At 37.5% G+C, this 18,409-nt stretch overlaps 5 protein-coding genes across 5 annotated transcripts; 3 read left to right on the top strand and 2 right to left on the bottom strand.

The window, feature by feature from the left end:
• Positions 1–129: 129 nt before the first annotated feature.
• LOC126782066 (rhodanese-like domain-containing protein 4A, chloroplastic) lies at positions 130–2,339 on the top strand. The gene is made up of 4 exons (XM_050507226.1): positions 130–792; positions 886–988; positions 1,513–1,761; positions 2,097–2,339. The coding sequence occupies exons 1-4, from the start codon at positions 134–136 to the stop codon at positions 2,148–2,150; spliced, it is 1,065 nt and encodes a 354-aa protein (XP_050363183.1). The 5' UTR covers positions 130–133; the 3' UTR covers positions 2,151–2,339.
• Positions 2,340–2,459: 120 nt separating this feature from the next.
• LOC126782068 (ubiquitin-like-conjugating enzyme ATG10) lies at positions 2,460–3,641 on the top strand. The gene is made up of 4 exons (XM_050507228.1): positions 2,460–2,914; positions 3,006–3,105; positions 3,198–3,295; positions 3,432–3,641. The coding sequence occupies exons 1-4, from the start codon at positions 2,651–2,653 to the stop codon at positions 3,639–3,641; spliced, it is 672 nt and encodes a 223-aa protein (XP_050363185.1). The 5' UTR covers positions 2,460–2,650.
• Positions 3,642–3,906: 265 nt separating this feature from the next.
• On the bottom strand, positions 3,907–6,661 carry LOC126782067 (uncharacterized). The gene is made up of 9 exons (XM_050507227.1): positions 6,556–6,661; positions 6,359–6,440; positions 6,173–6,252; positions 5,951–6,053; positions 5,680–5,836; positions 5,360–5,488; positions 5,079–5,165; positions 4,462–4,506; positions 3,907–4,112 (listed from the first exon to the last, which is right to left on the bottom strand). The coding sequence occupies exons 1-9, from the start codon at positions 6,659–6,661 to the stop codon at positions 3,921–3,923; spliced, it is 981 nt and encodes a 326-aa protein (XP_050363184.1). The 3' UTR covers positions 3,907–3,920.
• A 2,753-nt stretch (positions 6,662–9,414) lies between these two features.
• Positions 9,415–12,206, top strand: LOC126784056 (uncharacterized hydrolase YNR064C). Its single transcript, XM_050509557.1, has 13 exons — positions 9,415–9,570; positions 9,674–9,728; positions 9,828–9,883; positions 10,030–10,130; positions 10,286–10,355; positions 10,589–10,658; positions 10,794–10,850; positions 10,941–11,008; positions 11,110–11,190; positions 11,294–11,371; positions 11,487–11,642; positions 11,741–11,893; positions 12,052–12,206. Exons 1-13 carry the CDS (start codon positions 9,415–9,417, stop codon positions 12,136–12,138), a joined length of 1,188 nt encoding a protein of 395 aa, XP_050365514.1. The 3' UTR covers positions 12,139–12,206.
• Positions 12,207–12,359: 153 nt separating this feature from the next.
• Positions 12,360–15,587, bottom strand: LOC126783346 (uncharacterized). The gene is made up of 15 exons (XM_050508798.1): positions 15,490–15,587; positions 15,276–15,398; positions 15,121–15,180; positions 14,935–15,036; positions 14,721–14,801; positions 14,503–14,621; positions 14,307–14,408; positions 14,094–14,210; positions 13,816–13,884; positions 13,640–13,706; positions 13,315–13,368; positions 13,139–13,228; positions 12,980–13,045; positions 12,866–12,904; positions 12,360–12,773 (listed from the first exon to the last, which is right to left on the bottom strand). Exons 1-15 carry the CDS (start codon positions 15,508–15,510, stop codon positions 12,654–12,656), a joined length of 1,230 nt encoding a protein of 409 aa, XP_050364755.1. The 5' UTR covers positions 15,511–15,587; the 3' UTR covers positions 12,360–12,653.
• Between the last annotated feature and the right edge of the window lie 2,822 nt (positions 15,588–18,409).

The following is an 18,409-nucleotide window of genomic DNA, read 5'->3' on the forward strand; positions in this document are numbered from 1 at the left end:
AATCGACAATAATTTACCACAAGATTGTAAAAAATTCCTTTTACCTTCACCCCTCAAACTCTCAGTATATAAACCGGTTTGACCCGACCATTCAGTGGATAGTTTAACAGTACCATCCATACCCGATCATTCGATGACCAACAACAGGTCCTTTCCCTCTCCTTGGCCTTATCCTCTCTCCCTCTCTCAGTTCCTCCTCCAGTCCTCCCCAATGGACTCCCTCTCCATGGTCCTCTCCTGTTCTTCTCCACCTTTCCAACAACCCCACCTCAAAACCCATAAACCAATCTCTCTCCCCAAAACCTCCCTCCTCACTTCCCAATCACTCACTTCTCACCACCCTCATTTCCCCTCCATCAAAAACCAACTCTCCTTCATCACCACCACCGCCATTGCTCTCCCTTCTTTTGCTTCCGACCAAGTATCCGACAAAATCAACTTGGAGTTAATCCTGAACTCAGTTGATGAGTTCTTCACCAAGTACCCGTTTTTCGTGGCGAGTGTTACGTTCGTTTGGTTGGTCGGTGTTCCTGTAGTTGAGAATTACTTCAGGAAATATAAGTTCATCTCTGTTTTAGATGCGTTTAAGAAACTCAAAGAGGACCCGACTGTTCAGTTGTTGGATATTAGGGACCGGAAGAGTTTGAAGTACTTGAAGTCTCCCAACTTGAGGATTGTGAATAAGGATAGTGTGCAGGTTGAGTTTGATGAGGGTGATGAAGGTGGGTTCGTGAGGAAGGTTTTGGACAAGTTTGGTGACCCGGGGAACACTGTGGTCTGTGTTTTGGGGAAGTAAGTATCGAACATTTTGCTCTGGCATTGATTTGCTTTGTGCACTTAAATGTATTTGTAATCTCAATATCGATTTCTGTTGTTGTAAGGTAGTTTTGAGGGTATTTCCATCATAGTGGCGGAGTTACTAGTCAAGAATGGTTTCAAAGAGACTTACGCAATCAAGGGAGGAGTTGGAGGCACCAAAGGGTGGTTGGTAGGTTTCTTTCTTTGCTGCATTTTCAGTGTTGTCTGCAATTATTTAACTATGGCTTTTGCCTTCGTCGATTTCTAATCCTTGTGCACATTGAGAAGTATATATGAGTTAAAGCCTTGGTAGAGTATCTATGTTGAGAAGTGTATGTTGCCTTTTCTTAAGAGAACTCTATGATTATATACTGAGGCACATTTTCCCTTCTCCCTAAAGGACCAGCAGCATACTAGTGATTATACTTATACATATTGGCTTAGGTTGAAGGTTCTGACTTAATCCTTGTCGAATTTTGAGCTGTGCTAATTCCCATTTTAACTAGTAGCTATCAAACTAAAGTAATTCTTCCAAGATGTCTGGTAAAATGATTTCCTGTGGTTTGTTAGCTTCTAGGCTGTTTCAAGGGCTATTCAGTTAGAGCATAAGTTCTGAGGCTGAAGGAGTTCAAGCATTGTGGAACCTTTTTGGTAGTTAATGGAATAATGGTGAACCTATATTTCGTGTTTATGCTGCCTTCTTTTCTTTCTCAGGAATCACAGGAAAATCTTTTGCCACCTTCTATGCATATGTACCCAAAGAAGAAGGTAAAAACTTCAAAAGAAACTGGGATGAACGGTGGAGTTGTTCAGCAAAAGGAAGATGACAGTAATGCTGCATCTTCTTCGGAAAAAGTTGTTGTAGCAGAAAAACAAAGTATCAACAATGGACACATAACCAAGTCAACGGAGGCTGTGTCACTAGTGAAAGATGGCTCTAGATCCTCTTCTCCCTACCCAAATGTATGATTGCTTATGTCTTGGAATTCATTATCACAAACCTATTATCTTTAAATGGCATATTCTGAGTCTTAATACTGTTATCATCTCAAATTACTAGCATAGGCTATTTACAAGCTTGCAATACTTCTATGACGCTATATGTGTCAAATGTCAGCAGACTCTGGAGTCTGGAGATAATATTTTATCATTTTTATGCATGCTAAAGACAAGTAATTGCAAACCATTTCTACCTCTCTGGAGCATGAGTATTTTATACATATTCATAGCAATTTATGTTGCAGGTGTCTTTATTTGTTTGAATGCTTGATTGTTCTGCCTTTTGCCTTTGGATGCAGTACCCAGATTTGAAACCACCATCTTCCCCAACTCCATCAAAGCCCCGTAGTTGATGCTGCTGAGTGTTACTGCACATTCCTTACAATTGTTTTTACTAAGCAGAGAGTATTGAGAAATGAGTGCTCTCGTATCTATTTAGTGACAGCAAAGTGTTCATCTATCGTACAATTACTATGACTAGTGTAACCTGGTTGTTTGGGCCAACACTTATTAGAGTACTAAACGAGGATCATTGCAGTGAATTTTGTCACAAAACAATTCCATATTTTTCCTTGTAATCCAGGACACAGCTGTCTGAAGGAGCCTTGTACAGTTTTACCTTCCATATATGCTGGAAAAACTTGAATGGTTTTTACTTTGATATATTGAGGCAAGGCCGCAAGGATAAAAACGACATGTCGTACATGGCACCTGGACCTTATATAATTGAAAATAATTCCAGATCCTGATCGAATTGTAAATGAACAACCTTGACCCGCTACAATAGAGCCACACCGATCAACTCGCCTTGATCACCATCCACCCCAGAAACCCAGTTAGCTCGAATTCAACAATGGAAGTTTCGTCATGGGATGGAACCCTCTCGTCACGTGACTTCCAGGTCGCAGCACGTGCTTTTGCAGAGAACTGGAAGCAATACAACCCTGCCTTGCCTCCGTGGACGTGGGTTCCTTGTCTTAAACATCCTTCTCGTCTCTCACAACAGCAGGGCTACTTGTCATTGGAGAAGACATGCCTTCTTGGTTTAAGCAAGGAACATGATCAGGCAGATGTAGATGAAGAAGAAGAGCCTGAGCCTGTTGATGATGCCACTCTTGTAAGTTGTTTAACTTGTTTTGTTCAATGCAGATTTTAACTATTTTATCAATCACTCTGCGTTCACTAATTTGTTCCTTTCTTATTATAAGGTTGAGAGCAGTTGTCCTCAGGTGTGCTACTATGATTTCCATATAGTATACAGTGATTCGTATCGTGTTCCTGTTCTGTATTTTCGTGGGTACTATATTGGTATGCTGATTTTATTCTGAGCAATGTCATAATTTTTGTTGTGTAAATTTTGTACCATGTAATATGTTGGAACTTTGCTGACTGATGTATAGATGGACAACCTTTGGCTTGGGAGGAGATTGAAAATGATCTACCTTCATGCTCATCAAAGGTGTTGCTGGAATCGAAATGGACATTTATAACTCAGGAGGTACATTTCTTTTTTCATCTGTTCTTGCTCAACATGTTTGTGCAGTCAGATTTACTTGTGATGATTCGTATGTGACGAAAGATCTGGATTTGGACCTTGGAATGTTTAATTGGATACCTGCATATGGTAATTGCAGGAGCATCCGCACTTGAATAGGCCATGGTACAAGCTGCATCCTTGTGGGACTGGTGAGTGGATGAAGCTGCTTTTTCTTGGTGATGAATCTTTGGCTAAGAAGGGAGTCGAAGTTGAGCAATACTTGGTGTCATGGTTCTCAGTAGTTGGTCAAGTAGTTGGTCTTAGAGTCCCTTTGGAAATGTTGAATCATCATAAAAGTTGTAATTGATATATTGTATGAATGAAGTTAAAAGTAAAAAGACCCGGTCCTCAAATAAAATTTTTCTAAGGGAAAGTGCATATTTTACTACCAAAATTACAATCAGCCATTTTTACAGAAGGCTTTTGAAAGAACCCAGTTCTTGAATTACAATCAACATCTGGAGCTGGGATATCTGGATGACAATAGTGTTCCTGCATACGCAGTTTGATGGCACTCTTTAGTTGCAGGATCATAATCAGCACCCGGCCGCCAGTTAACAGATCTCAGTTAAGCAGTTGTACATTCTCAGTTATCTGCAGTTTCCTTGGCTATGTTGTCAGCACTTTCCTTAGCTAAGTTGTCTGCACTATCCTTGGCTGTTCGAGTAAAGTGAACCAGAAATTCTGTATTGCCCTCGGCACCCTTGAGCGGAGACTCGATCCATCCTTTGCTACTAAATCCAAAATTCTCTACACCTTTGATGATCCTCTCAAGAACCTAAACAAAATTGATCAATATGAGGCCGTACCTTATAATTCCATCACATGTGCCCAACAACTAATGAAAAACGAGCGGAGCTATTCACTCAATCCACATGACCATATCATGACCTATCCACGTGTTTTCAACTTAATAATTTTGTAGCACTATCCCAAAAAGCCGATAAAATTGCTAGTGAAGCAGACAGACAAGGGGAGGCATGTATTAGTATAAGATTAAATTAGGGCGAAATTACAGTTGACAGAAATATAAACAAAAGGGTGAGTTTGATACTGTTCTGAGTGTTCTCCCAAAATGAGGTTGAAATAAAATAAAATCGATAACAAGGAGAAAAATAAACGCTTACTTCTTGATGAACTAATGGATCTCTTACAATACCACCACTCCCTACCTGCAAAGGAATAAACTTTTGAGAATACAATGACTGAACTTATGTGGCCAAGTTCTTTATTTATCTTATCACTATGATGTTAAACTTTAAATCAATTAGAACAGTGAAAGCGAAATGGAGTCCTTAATAAGATAAAGGAGTTGACCAAATATTAGCAGATTATACAGAATTTGTTCCATGAATTGGCAATAAAGATCAAGGAAACTTATAAATTTAGACCTTCTCATAAGCTCTACACTTTGCATAAATAGAAGAAAAAAAAACAGTTTGACCAAAGCTAGCATTTTATACAGAATGGTCAGATAAAAAGGAATTCATAATTATCTGAAACCATCCAGTAGTAATAACAAATGTTTGCATAATTCTAAGTATGTAAGGGATCCCCAACAGCAAAAAAAACTGTTAAAAGCATTGGCGCTGTCGGTTTCTTGCTCTGTGCACTAAGGTAACTCTAATTTCTATATTGATATCTTCTCTGTATGCCCTATGTTTCTAGTCAAAAATGTACTTGGAAAAAACTAACCTGAAATTTCAAAAGGTGACAAAAAGTTGATGTAAGAAGATTTTCTTACTTGTGATCTGCGAGCTTCAAACTGAGGTTTAACCAAGGTAACTAAAGCTGCCTCTTCTTTCATCACATTGACTACAGCAGGCATGACCTGCTTGCAAATCAAAAAAATCCAGAATCCAAGTATGACTCATATGAAGATTAGTGAAAAAGGAAAATTATCATTGATAAATACCATAGTTTCTCTTTGGATTTAGCAAAGCATAAAATCCATGGAATCACACCTTAAAAGGAAACGAAAATGATTAAAAGCAAGCACAAATGTACTAGCAGTTGACAGCTTACCAATAGAATAGATATGAATGACAGATCCAAAGTAACCACATCTACTTTTTGCGGAAGTCCAGGAAGGTGTCTTAAATTTGTTCGTTCTATCACACTCACAAGTTCATGTGTTCTAATTTTTTCTGCTACCTATTGAAGCCAGCATCCATAATCAGTAGATAACAAGCAATGACAAAGAAAAGATTAGAAAGCTAATGGAAGAATGCATTATTAATTGTGTGTTTTGTACTTCCGAAACTTTTGGGTAAAAATTAACCACTCGATAGTGTATTCAGGCCTATGGAAATAACACATTATTTACTAACAACTAAGGGTGTTACCTGTCCATAGCCTACATCAATTCCATAAACAAATGATGCACCATACTGAAGTAAACAGTCTGTAAATCCACCAGTTGACAGCCCTGAATCAAGAGCTACTTTGCCAGAAACATCAACACCTAACTGTTCAATGGCAGCTTCTAACTTGTGTCCTGCTCTGGATATATACCCAAAAGAACAACAGAAAAAACAAATCAGCATAAAAGTTCAAGCATAAAATGAATTCTAGCAAAGAGAATTGTAGATTGGTTTGATGAAGTGAAGTAATCACCTACATACATATTTGGGGACTTCAGCCATTATCTTTACATTAGATTTATCAGACACTTGAGTACCAGCTTTGTTGACCACCTTCCCATCCACCAATACTTTTCCTAAGCCACCAAACCATAAACCAGTTAAGTTAACTACATATACAATAGCTTATGTACAATATAATGTTTTGCGGCATCACATATGAAAGTGAGTTTCATAAATCAATTGTAAAGCTCACCTTGTACAATCCATGACTGTACATAAGTTCGGCTATATTGTTCATACCTTTCAAGGCACACTTCATCTAGTCTCTTCTTTCTAAAATTGACAGTAGCAAATCACAAACGGTGAATATGTATAGATGGGCTTCTATCACAGACAGTCGAACAATAAACATTAAGGGGGGGGGGACGTAAAAGCTTACTTCTTTGGTGCTTGATCCTTTGGAAACTTCACAGCAGCGAAGCTTCTGCAGGGACCATGCATTGGCATGCCAACCCATCTTGCTGAACATAATACAACAATGTAAAGAGCAAAGCTTTAAACTGTTGGAACCAAAACAAAGGTTTGCCCAGAAGAAACTCAAATAGAAAAAATAGGTTGAAGAGAAGAGGGAAGTACCAGGCAGGTTATGTGAGTTAGAATCGGAAAGGAAGTAGAAGCCTGAAGTTTTGGTAAAACGGCGCGAGATGATGTGAGTTGGAAATTTCAGAACCTGAAATGCCATCTCAGGTTATGTGTGTGCCCCCAGCACCGGCTTGGGTCTTTTTGAGAAGAGACTCTGGTTTGGATCGGGTTGAGTTTTGTCCAAAAAAAAAGATCGGGTTGAGTAGAATTGGGCTTCCATAATGCCCAACACATTACTAGAAAATTAATAATGAAAAAGGTGATACGTGTTTGATCTCATCAAACGCTATAAAAGAAAGAAAACTAAGATTTGAGTGTTAAGAACTACAAAAAAAAAAGATTTGAGTGTTAAGACGTTTTGGATGGTAAACAGTCTTTCATGGTAAACTAGGTCGATTCAAAATAGATCGGCTTCATTTCGTTGGCAGACTAGTTTAAGAGTTAAGGCCATTTCGCAGCTTGTGTATGGAACTAACTAGGTCTCATCATTTAGCCTGCAAGTCCAATGGGCTTACTCGGTCCGGCCGCGAGAAAATCCGCCAAAACTCGCTTCCGTGGGTAGAGGGTTATGCTTAGATTAGAGGGAAACTTATCGGGATCGATCGACACGAGCTGATGTGATCGGTATATATATTTAGTGACCATTTTAAAATTTCATCTAATTCGGACCTCGTTTGACCGTAGAAATATCCGATAAATCAAAAACAACACTAATATATGCCCTAAGGGGGTGACCCATTACCAAGATGCGAATACGAAAAGTTGTTGACATATTTGAAATCACCTAAGTTTTGTCACCGATCGTGCGTGGTCGCAACAAGGAAACCTATTTAGCAAAGTCTCGGTCAATGAGGTTTTATTATGTCAAAACGCCTTTTTTTTTTGTTGACCGTAGGTACGAACGGTCAAACCATGTTCAAAACGGATGAAATTTTTACAGGGTCCCTAAAATATATATATCGATCACATCTACTGGTGTCGATTGACAATATTTCGAAACTAGAATTTATTTGTGACTTTTTTTTATAATGTTTTCTAATAATTCTTTGAGTTAATTTCGCCATCGGTACCCAAACTATTGTGGCAAGGCCAATGTAGTATCCAAACTCTTAGTTGTACCAACGTAGTACCCAAACTCGTTTGTCTCTATCAACGAGGGTCTGAAGCCAATTTCTCACACAACTCCATCTTCCGGGTCACGTGTCATAACTTATTGTCTTTTCTCCTTTTCTTCTCATTCTCCTTCACTCTCACTCCTTCCACATTGTATTTTTGAGTTCAGATTTCGAGGCAAAGCAACACTACGGGTTGTGTTTCTTCCAAACTCTTCAATCATGATGACGACTTCTCCCAGCTCGGCAGCTCTGCCTTAAGCCACAACATCGTCCCCTCACATCCTACACCTACGACCTTCGAGGCATGTAAAGCGGTGCGGTCAGCAGTCGAGAATCTCAGAGTGAAGGTATGCCATCATGACGTGTCGATGGATCGGGGGTTCTACGGAGAGGTGGAGGAGCTCGAAGATGGTGTTGGTGGTGAAGGAGGAGGCGGTGGGGATGAGAGGAGGTGAAGCTCCTCGATGCCACACTGTGGTGGTGAGGTGTCCAGAGCATAATGAGAATCAGTTGGTGTTTTGCCCAATTTGTAAGTTGTTTCTTAATTCTAGATATTTACTGTAAGAGTTTCTTATTTAGGAGCTTAGAACCCACATAGAGTTATTTAGGTAAATACCCTTTTTATTTTGATCCATAAGACAAAATCGTGACGTAAATTGGCCTCAGACCCCTCATTGATAGCGAAAAACGAGTTTGGGTACTACATTGGTACAACTCATAGTTTGGGTACTACATTGACCTTGCTAAAAGAGTTTGGGTACCACTGTTGAATTTTTTTTTGGTTACGTGCAGGACACGTGACCGAGATAACGGAGCCGTCACAAAAATTGGGCTCAGACCCTTCGTTGATAGCGAATTACAAGTTTGGGTATTACATTAGTACAACTCAGAGTTTAGGTACTACATTGATCTTGCCACAATAGTTTGGGTACCGATGGTGAACTTTTTTATAATTCATTTATTGTTTCAAATCCTTAAATTAGAGTATTATGTTTTTTTTCTAATACAAGCCCACAAAGCCCGGCCCGGCCCGCAAAAGCTCGCAAGACCCGTTTTAAGTGGGCGGACTTGAATCTTCATATTTGTGAAAATACTCGGTCTGTCATTTATTTAAATTTACTAAAACTTAGCCCTGCCTGTTAACGAGCCCTAGAACTAACTCAACTAAGTCTACATTATTAACCACACCAAGTGGTTCTCAATGGTTATATTAGATCCTACCACGAGAACATTTGACGTGGAACCCAAATGTCGGCTATGCTCAATTTAATTGCTGAATTATAAACGAGAAAGCCTTTAAATATCGTTGATCGATCCGATAAGTGGGTGTCGAAAAGTAATATATCGATAGAGGAGCGACATATTGATATACCATAGAGCTTTTCTCTTGGTTATAGAGTTTAGTTAGAAAACCAATTACTCTTCAAGTCTTCATAATGTGGTCAAATTTTTTTTTCAGGAGTATGACGGCCTACATTTGTAACATTCTCAAGCAAGTTCTATTGTCACCTGAATCTTGCAGGGAGTAGCATATACCTTCTGCGCTACTCTCGTAAAAGCAAACTAAAAGATATGTGTATGGTGTTTGGCAGAGCATGAGGACCAGAAAATCTCTATCCCCAAAATTAGACCCACCATTTCGCACTTCATGTTGCAACCTACGGTTAAAAAAACAACACCAAACACTCTCTCCCGCCTTGCTACCGTTATTACAGTTTACAAAACACCATCAGCAACCATGGCTACCCAAGCCAACACCCCTTCTCTCTGTTACACTCATAAACTTCAATTCTTTCTCCATAATCCCATTCCTGCTTCCATTTCACTTGTTGGTAATGGCTGCAGGGGCCAAAAGAAGCCTCTCAATCTCAGTTGCAGCTCCGTCGGCGATGATGTATGCTTCTTTCCTTTATTTGATGAACTTACTCCAATATGGACCAGTTCCATGTTGATGCATGGTATAATTTGATTTGTTACCATATTTTTGTGGCTGGCAGGATTATTACATAGATGCTGATTATCAAGTGGGTGATGGCTTCTCTTTCAGTGGAGGTGCCTATTCTTTTCTCCGATTCCTAATGTTTTTCCTAGATGGCCTATTGTAAGTCTTTTAAATTTGAGCAACTGAGGATGTGGATGTGTATTTTACAGGAAAGTATTCAGATGGACCAAGCCCTTCTGATGAATGGTTCAAGCAAGGGAAGATAGTGAGTCCTACAAATTACCAATCTTTCTTTCTCTGTTTTTGTTTTTATGATCACCCATTTGAAAGGATAGGAAATTTAGACCGCAATATAAATTGTATGGATGCAAGTTTATGGATCATATGGCTGTTTTTGTGATCATACTCTAGGTGAAAGCTTATACTTCTCTTGGTTCCGGCGAGAAGGCGAAAGATCCAATCTTTGGACTTGCAATGGGTGCTGATTCTCAGGCAGCTGCTGATGTTTTCAGGTAAATATGTAGATTAAGCTTTAGACGACTGGTGGCTGACATGTCAGGAATGTGTGGGGTTATACACTTAATAGTATATGAGTCATGCAGACAATGAGTTTGTATTATTTGCAGGGTTTACCAATTGAAACGTGCTCTATATATTTGTGCAATAGATGGTTTTGCGTTGAATCCGGAAGTGCTGATAATCCTTCAGTTATACTGATTCATGGCTTACCTTCTCAGGTGAGTCAGTCTTCTTAGTTTTGGTCAATACTAGTATTCTTTTACCATCTGATCTGATGTATCTGAATGATATATTTCATTTCAATTTGACTCGACACACCAAATCTAATTAGTTTCAATTGATACTGTTATTCTTTAAGCTGCTTGAATCATCCACTTGAATTAAACATGATTAACTTTAGGGTAGAGTTACTTATTTATCATGAGTTTGCTCGAATTCTTGTTGTCATCAGGCGTACTCTTACCGCAAGGTTCTTCCCATACTTTCTAAATCCTATCATGCCATTGCGTTTGATTGGTTAGGTAAGATGCATGATAGCTTTAGCTTTGTCCTCAATTGTAGTTGACAATCTCAATTTCATAGCATTCGTTTATCATTTCATGTCAAATTGAATGCTAAGCTTGTATTGTTCTTGCCTCTTTTTCCTTAATGTACAGGCTTTGGATTTTCAGATAAACCTCAACCCAAGTATGGCTTTGACTATACTCTCAATGGTAATTTGTTACTACAAGTATCTTGAGAACTAGTCTACTGTCCAAGAAAACAAAACTCTTGTTTATGTCAAATTTTGTCATGGCTTGCAGAGTATGTAACATCCTTGGAGTCCTTAATCAATGAAGTTGCTGTTGGAAAGGTCTCACTCGTTGTCCAGGTATTTTATTTTCTGCTACTGCAACAAGTATATACGAGTCACATTTATATTTTTAAGTTATGAAGTTGAAAGGAACATTTAATTATGCATGTGCTTCTTAGGGATACTTCGCACCGGCAGCTGTTAAATATGCCAGCACACATCAGGAAAAGATTGACAACATTATACTCTTAAATCCTCCAGTATGTACTATGCAGAATTTCATTTTCTATGTTTTCTAGTCAGAACTCTAGTTCTGGTTATGAGTAACCTTTAAGATCCTTATTATTCTCATCTTTATTATAGCTAACAGCAAAGCATGCAAACCTTCCTTCAACCTTGTCCGTATTCAGCAACTTTTTGTTAGGTGAAATCTTCTCTCAGGTATGAAGGTTGTTGTATAACTCCTTATTTGATCTGACAAGTTTGTCGATCGGATAGAATCTTTGTGTGCATTTCTGTGCTTAACGTGATTATGCTTCCTTCTGTGATCAATTAGGATCCTTTAAGGGCAAGTGATAAAACCTTGACAAGTTGTGGGCCGTATCAAATGAAAGAGGATGATGCCATGGTGTACAGAAATCCTTACCTCACATCTGGAGCTTCTGGGTTTGCATTGAATGCAATCAGCAGGGACATGAAGAAACATTTGAAGGTGAACCTTCTTCGACTTGCATATTACTTTTACAGTGGCATAGCTATATATTTCTTCTGTTGATGTGATTAAGCTGCTGCTAATGTGCTGTTTGGCAGAAATATGTGGAGGAAATGAGGACAATACTAACAGATGAGAATTGGAAAGTTCCAACTACAATATGTTGGGGAAAAAGAGACCGCTGGTTGACTTATGATGGAGTAGAGGATTTCTGCAAGGATTCAAGGCATAGGCTTATAGAAATTCCAATGGTACTGTCTTCTTTTATATATGACACATCCGGGAGTACTGCTGGATTTATAAACCGTAGTGCTTAACATATTGATAAAAGCCTTAATGCTTCTCTATCAGCCTATAGTTGATTGTGTGAGTGAGGTTAGCAAGCATAATTAGTTTTCGGGATTTGCAGGCTGGTCATCACGTCCAGGAGGATCGTGGTGAAGAACTTGGACAAATCATTTACGATGTCATCAGAAAAAGGAGATTTGGTTTATGATGCTCTTTCATTGCTTAATTGTTTTAGATTTTATTAATCGAAGGAACATCATATATAATTTCTCTGATTCAAACCACATAGAGTTGAGAATTTGAGAGAATAAAGTTTCAAGAAGCTAGCTTATGATTCCCAGAATATGGTTATGCCTTCATGGAACAGTATAAGTGTAAATTTGTCTCCTCAGATATATCCAAACTTATAATGATTGGATTATCTAATGCAAAACAGAATTTTGTATTTAATAAATTGTAAAAAATAAATGGATCATCCAATTACAAGCTTATGTGACTGCCGCACTTTTTACATTGATTTTTTGTTAGGACAAAGACAGAAATTATACACCAAACTTGTTTTGTTAGTAATGAATGAATGATCTATAATACTAAAGGTTGTGTATAAATTTTGGAATCTGCTGTAGTGTCTTATTTTTACCATATTATGTATGCTGTGAGTGGCTGTAAAATCAATAGCTTTTTGATAAATGTGGTCGATTTCTGCTGATAAGCAGTTAAGCTCTATTTTTTATTCAGCTGTGGTGGCCATTGGTATGGATCAACCCAGCAATTATCTTCTCTAATTGCCTTTTTCCATCTGTTCTTGAATCTTTCTAGTTCAACAAAGGATTGCTTCCTCACCTGCACCAATCAGAGATACAAGAGCACTGAAATAATCAAATACAGTGCTTTACCATGAACCATTTTCCAGGCAAGTATGTCAGAATTTTTACCTCAGTTCTAGGGTCAGATGGAGATGACTGCGATGGTGCCTGCGAATTCAAAGTTAATAAACAGAACTGGGACTAGCATAAGTAATATGCACGAGATTAGTTTTGATTATCTACCCCCAGTTGTTCTGCATTAGGCAAGCTTATATTTTTAACAGCTTGATCCTGTTCGTCAGCATTTGTCTGCATTGTTGATGATCAGCATTAGTGAGGATTATATGACATGAATTACACAAGGTTTTCCAACATAAAGTTGAAAATGTTTAGGCTTCTAACTTTGTTTGCTGCAGAACCCCCTAGTGTAGGAAGACCATAATGAACAATGTACTCAGAATCAACAATTCCGATATTTTTGGTTCGATCACCCTGTTAAGAATTTCTTTAAACATAAGAAATATGTGGATGAGTAAATGAAGATACATGTGCAGCTCAGACAGGAAGGAGAAAAATACCTGCGCGCAATAACCAAGCTGAAAATCCAAGCCCCATGCATGAACTAAGTCATTCTGTTACAACATCAGGACAGAAACATACAGATATCAGATCTTCAATATAAAATTTATAGAAGTAATTAGAGACCTAAAAATCTTGCTTATTATCCAACATCATATTAGTGAGGTCAATTCTCTGACCTTGCTTCACACATGTATGCTCAAATCCATATCTACTTGTATTCCAAGTGCAAACCAATATGAAAAGTCCAACTTAAGCACTGCTATGAACACTAAATGATCTGAATATTTTAGAAAGCTAGTAAAGCCCAAAAAACAAAAGTACCTGAATCATATGCCACACACAGCTCCAGGATGCTCTTGAAAAAACAGGAGCCATCATTTCAACAAACCTACAATACCATATGCAGCATAATTGTCAATGTTAACTTCAGATGCATGTGTTTATTACTTAGTACTTGTGTATTATTATCACAACACCCGACAAGTTAAGTTTCCTACCCTGTGCATGGAGGACCTGTGCTATTATCATCGCAACGCCATCCGCCACGAATTATCTTGTTTATCTTCCTGTTAATTAAACACCAACACACGATGTAGCCATGTAGGTAGGAGTTTGACACAATAAATGAAAGAAATTTCTGATAATAAGTGGAATAAGATGATGACACTTGAATTATGAGTACGATCAGGAGTTTAGGACTGCAGAACAATCACATTCATAATACTGTGTGTGATACACTTCTCTTCATTTTATTTAGAAAAAAAAAAAAGAATACCTATGTACTTCTGATCTATTATCTCTTGCTGTAAGATCATGATGCACCTCCGAGTGTTCAGGATCAAGTCCTGGCTGTGAAATTTCAAGCCCCTCTTTTCTAATAATTGATAGATACCTGCATAGAAGAATTTGAGATGCAGAATGTTAATCTTACTATTTCTAGAGCTAATGCATATATAAAACATAAATAAGCAGATGCATGCACACCTACCTTCCAACATTGAAGTGTTCAATTCCAAGGTCTTCATCCCAAAGGAAGATAAATGCATACTCAGAAACAATATCCGGGTGTAAAAATCGCTTAGCATACCACCTAGTGAAACAAAGACAACAATTAATGTTACTTGAACTGACTATGCGAAAGGAACTACCAAATATCAATTATACTTGTGAACAGGAAGCGTTACCACTTGGTTTGATTCATAGCAGATACATGTATGGCCTGACCACTCCATTCCAAATCTCTCCAGTCATTTACATTACCATCATAATGAAACAGCATCACAACGAAATCGCTGGATAGAAACTGTACATGCAATTGAAAGTACAAGTAGAAATTGATTCCAATGAACTCAAAGATACAAAAACTGAAAACAGTCCATGACTAACAACTTGTTTACTGCACCTTTTTTACAATTTTGTTTACACTTTCTTTTTGCTTGATTCCAGCTGCAATTGCCAATAAGTTTGTTGATGACTTTGGTTTCTAAACAAGAGAAATGAGGATCATGTATTATCGTTGCATTCAAATATCACTAGAAGGGAGCCAAAGTTATAGTAATCACAACTCTGTTCATATCTAATTAGCAAATTGTCCAGGCATATAAATATCAACACACCTTTGGAGTTCGGGGTCCCCATAATGGTTGCATTACAAAGTCAGAGGTCTTGGACACAATACCTTTAGGTAATGACTCAATTTCCTTAGGTCTGCATTGAGCCTATACATGAACATATTTCAACATCAATCAGGTTTGTTAGAACATCCGCCATTTATATAAAAATCGAATGCCACAGAAACAAACCTCGCATCTATTAGATATTGCATTGTGCATAGCATCAATCAATCCCCATGATAAAAACTTCTGTGAACAATGAACTCCCTCATCATAAAGCCAAAAATAGGAAAGAACATTCATAAAACACACATCACATCTGCAAAATTCGAACCGGAGTGTACCTCTTTGTAATCTGTTACAACTAAATGGCTCCCACAGAAGAAAACAGCAGAAATCAAAAGCAGGGTAGAAAGGAGACATGAACGAAAGAATAACCTCCTCCGTTTAGGGTCCTTCTGAGAAATCTGGGATCCAATTATATAGCAAATAAGAAAACATATGAAGCAGATCATGAAAGCTTAAAAACACTCATTGTTACGTACAGAAAGCTCTTACACAAATGGTGGTGTTCTTCATCTTCAACAAGGTTAGCTCCTAGGTATCAACAAAACAAGAACAAATCTCAATGAATTATAGGCAGTGGTGCCTGTTAGAGTAGAAACTAATCAAAAGAGGTGAACTTCGTTGACAACGAATGAGCTTAAAAGAAGTGCAGATAGTGGAGTGGTCTACGTTACTTGGTACTACGAAAAGAGTTTGGTTGTAAACAACTCGTAATTTCCTTAGCGGGCGGCCACAGCAACATTTATGCCACGTGCCAAGGAATGGCCTAAGTTTTACGCGCCAAGATTTAGAATTAGAAGGGTGGTCAACGCAAACATACACAGAAATAATTTCAGACAAAGATTTCAAAGTAAAAGACGTCAGTGTGTTGTAAATATATTATCAATGCGACATTAAAAACGGAGTTATAATCCTTTTTTAAAAAACGGAGTTAGAGAACAGTAAATATAACAAGTGACAAGAAATGAAACAATAACAGCCGGTGATGAATGCGAGTGTAACTGATGACGGTAAATGCAATAGTAATCGCTACTACGAGTAATTATGAACGTAACACATATAAAAAGAGGTAGCAAGCAAAGTGATCAGGTAAAGCAGCTGATTCCGATTCTGTTTACTTCATATATCTGAGAGTCTAACTGGAGCGACTATGGGTTTTCTGCATGTGCCCCATGACGGGTCAACAAACAAATAGCTAGTATAGCCGACGATCATTCGACGAGTTTCTGAATTTCTTAGATATATAGTTTCGGGTCAGCTCCTCTTACAATTTATGTTCATCAGTTCTTTTTTTAAGAGGATATTCTCGAATCATGTAGGACATGATAACCTACTTGCCAGATAGTGGTGCGTTTTTCACACTTTTGAATTCATTTGCAACTAAATTGCAGGTTTGATCTTTGTTTGGATTCTTTTTCCTCGGGTGGACAGTTTTACAATTTATTTAATGGATAACCAATTGAAAATATTATTGCGCGAGTCTGTTTGGAGGTCAAACTCGATCACGACTTCCCACTTAATAAGGGTAGACTAAGCCACTAGGCCAAATGGTACTTGGCAAAAGTAGTATAATTTTATCTAGAGAAAAAATGATGCATGATTTCTTTTCATATGAGAACAAAGATGTAACGTACTCTTATGAAATATCAAACTATGAGATTTAATTTAAAAAATTAATATATATATATATATATATCCGAGCCTCTAAATCCGTCTATAGATAGGAGTTGAGTAACCAAATTAACAAGAGCATATATCGGATAATTTGTTTTAAAAAGTTGTGGGTTCTGAGTTAAGAAGGTTGTGCTATTTGCATTTTCGTATCTTTTTCCTTAAATAATGGGGGATTTTTTTTTGCTAAGGTTCCCAACAGTTTTACAATTGACATTGCATTTGACAATGATCCGAAATAACCTAAAAAGCAAGAAAAAAAATTATCACTTGCGAAAATAAGTTATAGCTTCCTAGCTCTCAATCTCCAGTTTGAGTTAGCAATGTTATCTCAAAATTATTCCACGAAACAACAACAATAATAATTTGATAGTGGTATAAAGATTTCTCAAAAATGTCATAATTTTGTACCTTGTTATTTACAAACACATTATTTTCAATTGTCTCTCACAATTAATGTTCTTCAATGAAACGTCAGAGCTAGTATGTGACCATGAAACCAAAAAAGGAATTAATTTGACAAAAGACGAAGATGATGCTCAATAGGATGAGATTCTCGATAAATTGTAGTTGATACATAAAGTAAAATACTTGAGCCTTTCCATTTTGCATACAAAAATGGAGAACGTACATGACTTATTCTTACTAGCACATGAGGATTTTAGCAGGGATAGTCGCAATTGCATATCAAAAATTTACCACGGACCTGGAGATCACAGTGTCCAACACCACCTTTAAATACAGTTTTACAAATGTTCTGGCAACATGCTAGTTTGCAGTTTGGATCACATTTTCCGTAGGCAGCATGGCAAGTTTGATTGAGGAGATTCGGTTTTACGATCGCTGTGGTTGAGTGTGTTTTCTCAGGACAAGGGTATTGGCAATTGCAAAGGCCTTGTTTGTCACATCTTCCCGCACCACCAGTATAATTACTTTGACAAACTGCATTGCAGTCAATCATGTTGCACGAACCTATTAGTTTGCCGCACATTACTTGACTTTCAGCTTTCGCAAACATCCCCATTACTGCAACTGCATGCCATCACCATTTTCAGAGTAAGCCAATGATGTGATCGAACATAGATTTGTTTATCAAATATACCAATGATATTGAACCATGTGATATGGTAAACATGAACAGAGAAAGAAGCATTGATGCCATTATGCCAGGATCTATTCATAGTTTTTGAAATCATGCAATCAATTAGTTAAAACTTGATATATCAATAACTTGGAGAATAGGAACTTCATCATAGTAACTCGAATTTTTTAATCAGGAGTTAGGATGAAATATCTACCTGATATAAGAGCGAGTAGAACGAGCTGAGTGCACGATATGAAGGCCATGGGAGAGAACTTGACTATACTTTTTTAAGTTCGGTTTGAAATTTGATGGTTAGTGTTAGGTTCTAATATATGGTGAACCTGAAATGATATGGAAATTAAGTCAAATAAGTTGGAAATCATACAGGTAGATATGTGATTAATTACAATTTTCTTTTTATAGAAGAATAATGATACAATTTTGATTTTGTTTTCTGGTAGATTATATACATTGTACTTTGAGTTGTTTGCACCCTCATATTTAGATTACTTACCACTTGAAAGAACAATGATATATAGTTGTATGTGCATCGAATGAACATTGAACATAGAGAACAATGATAATTGTATGTACATCGAATGAACATTAAACATAAGACTAAATGTCATATCACTGGTATAGTATATAACATCCATA

This window comes from Argentina anserina, chromosome 2 (assembly GCF_933775445.1).
Source record: "Argentina anserina chromosome 2, drPotAnse1.1, whole genome shotgun sequence".
NCBI lineage: Eukaryota > Viridiplantae > Streptophyta > Magnoliopsida > Rosales > Rosaceae > Argentina > Argentina anserina.

What these genes read in the sequence shown, in the direction of transcription:
- LOC126782066 (XM_050507226.1), top strand. Translation starts at nt 134, where the DNA reads ATGACCAACAACAGGTCCTTTCCCTCTCCTTGGCCTTATCCTCTCTCC. An exon ending in GTGGTCTGTGTTTTGGGGAA is followed by an intron (nt 793 to 885) that starts GTAAGTATCGAA and finishes GTTGTAAGGTAG; the next exon opens with TTTTGAGGGTATTTCCATCA. An exon ending in GAGGCACCAAAGGGTGGTTG is followed by an intron (nt 989 to 1,512) that starts GTAGGTTTCTTT and finishes TTTCTTTCTCAG; the next exon opens with GAATCACAGGAAAATCTTTT.
- LOC126782068 (XM_050507228.1), top strand. Translation starts at nt 2,651, where the DNA reads ATGGAAGTTTCGTCATGGGATGGAACCCTCTCGTCACGTGACTTCCAG. An exon ending in TTTTCGTGGGTACTATATTG is followed by an intron (nt 3,106 to 3,197) that starts GTATGCTGATTT and finishes ACTGATGTATAG; the next exon opens with ATGGACAACCTTTGGCTTGG. An exon ending in GGACATTTATAACTCAGGAG is followed by an intron (nt 3,296 to 3,431) that starts GTACATTTCTTT and finishes TGGTAATTGCAG; the next exon opens with GAGCATCCGCACTTGAATAG.
- LOC126782067 (XM_050507227.1), bottom strand. Translation starts at nt 6,661, where the DNA reads ATGGCATTTCAGGTTCTGAAATTTCCAACTCACATCATCTCGCGCCGT. An exon ending in AAGGATCAAGCACCAAAGAA is followed by an intron (nt 6,253 to 6,358) that starts GTAAGCTTTTAC and finishes TGTCAATTTTAG; the next exon opens with AAAGAAGAGACTAGATGAAG. An exon ending in ATCCATTAGTTCATCAAGAA is followed by an intron (nt 4,113 to 4,461) that starts GTAAGCGTTTAT and finishes AATTTTGTTTAG; the next exon opens with GTTCTTGAGAGGATCATCAA.
- LOC126784056 (XM_050509557.1), top strand. Translation starts at nt 9,415, where the DNA reads ATGGCTACCCAAGCCAACACCCCTTCTCTCTGTTACACTCATAAACTT. An exon ending in CATTGCGTTTGATTGGTTAG is followed by an intron (nt 10,659 to 10,793) that starts GTAAGATGCATG and finishes CTTAATGTACAG; the next exon opens with GCTTTGGATTTTCAGATAAA. An exon ending in ACATGAAGAAACATTTGAAG is followed by an intron (nt 11,643 to 11,740) that starts GTGAACCTTCTT and finishes GCTGTTTGGCAG; the next exon opens with AAATATGTGGAGGAAATGAG.
- LOC126783346 (XM_050508798.1), bottom strand. Translation starts at nt 15,510, where the DNA reads ATGAAGAACACCACCATTTGT. An exon ending in GAACACTTCAATGTTGGAAG is followed by an intron (nt 14,211 to 14,306) that starts GTAGGTGTGCAT and finishes TCTTCTATGCAG; the next exon opens with GTATCTATCAATTATTAGAA. An exon ending in GGGGTTCTGCAGCAAACAAA is followed by an intron (nt 13,046 to 13,138) that starts GTTAGAAGCCTA and finishes TCAACAATGCAG; the next exon opens with ACAAATGCTGACGAACAGGA.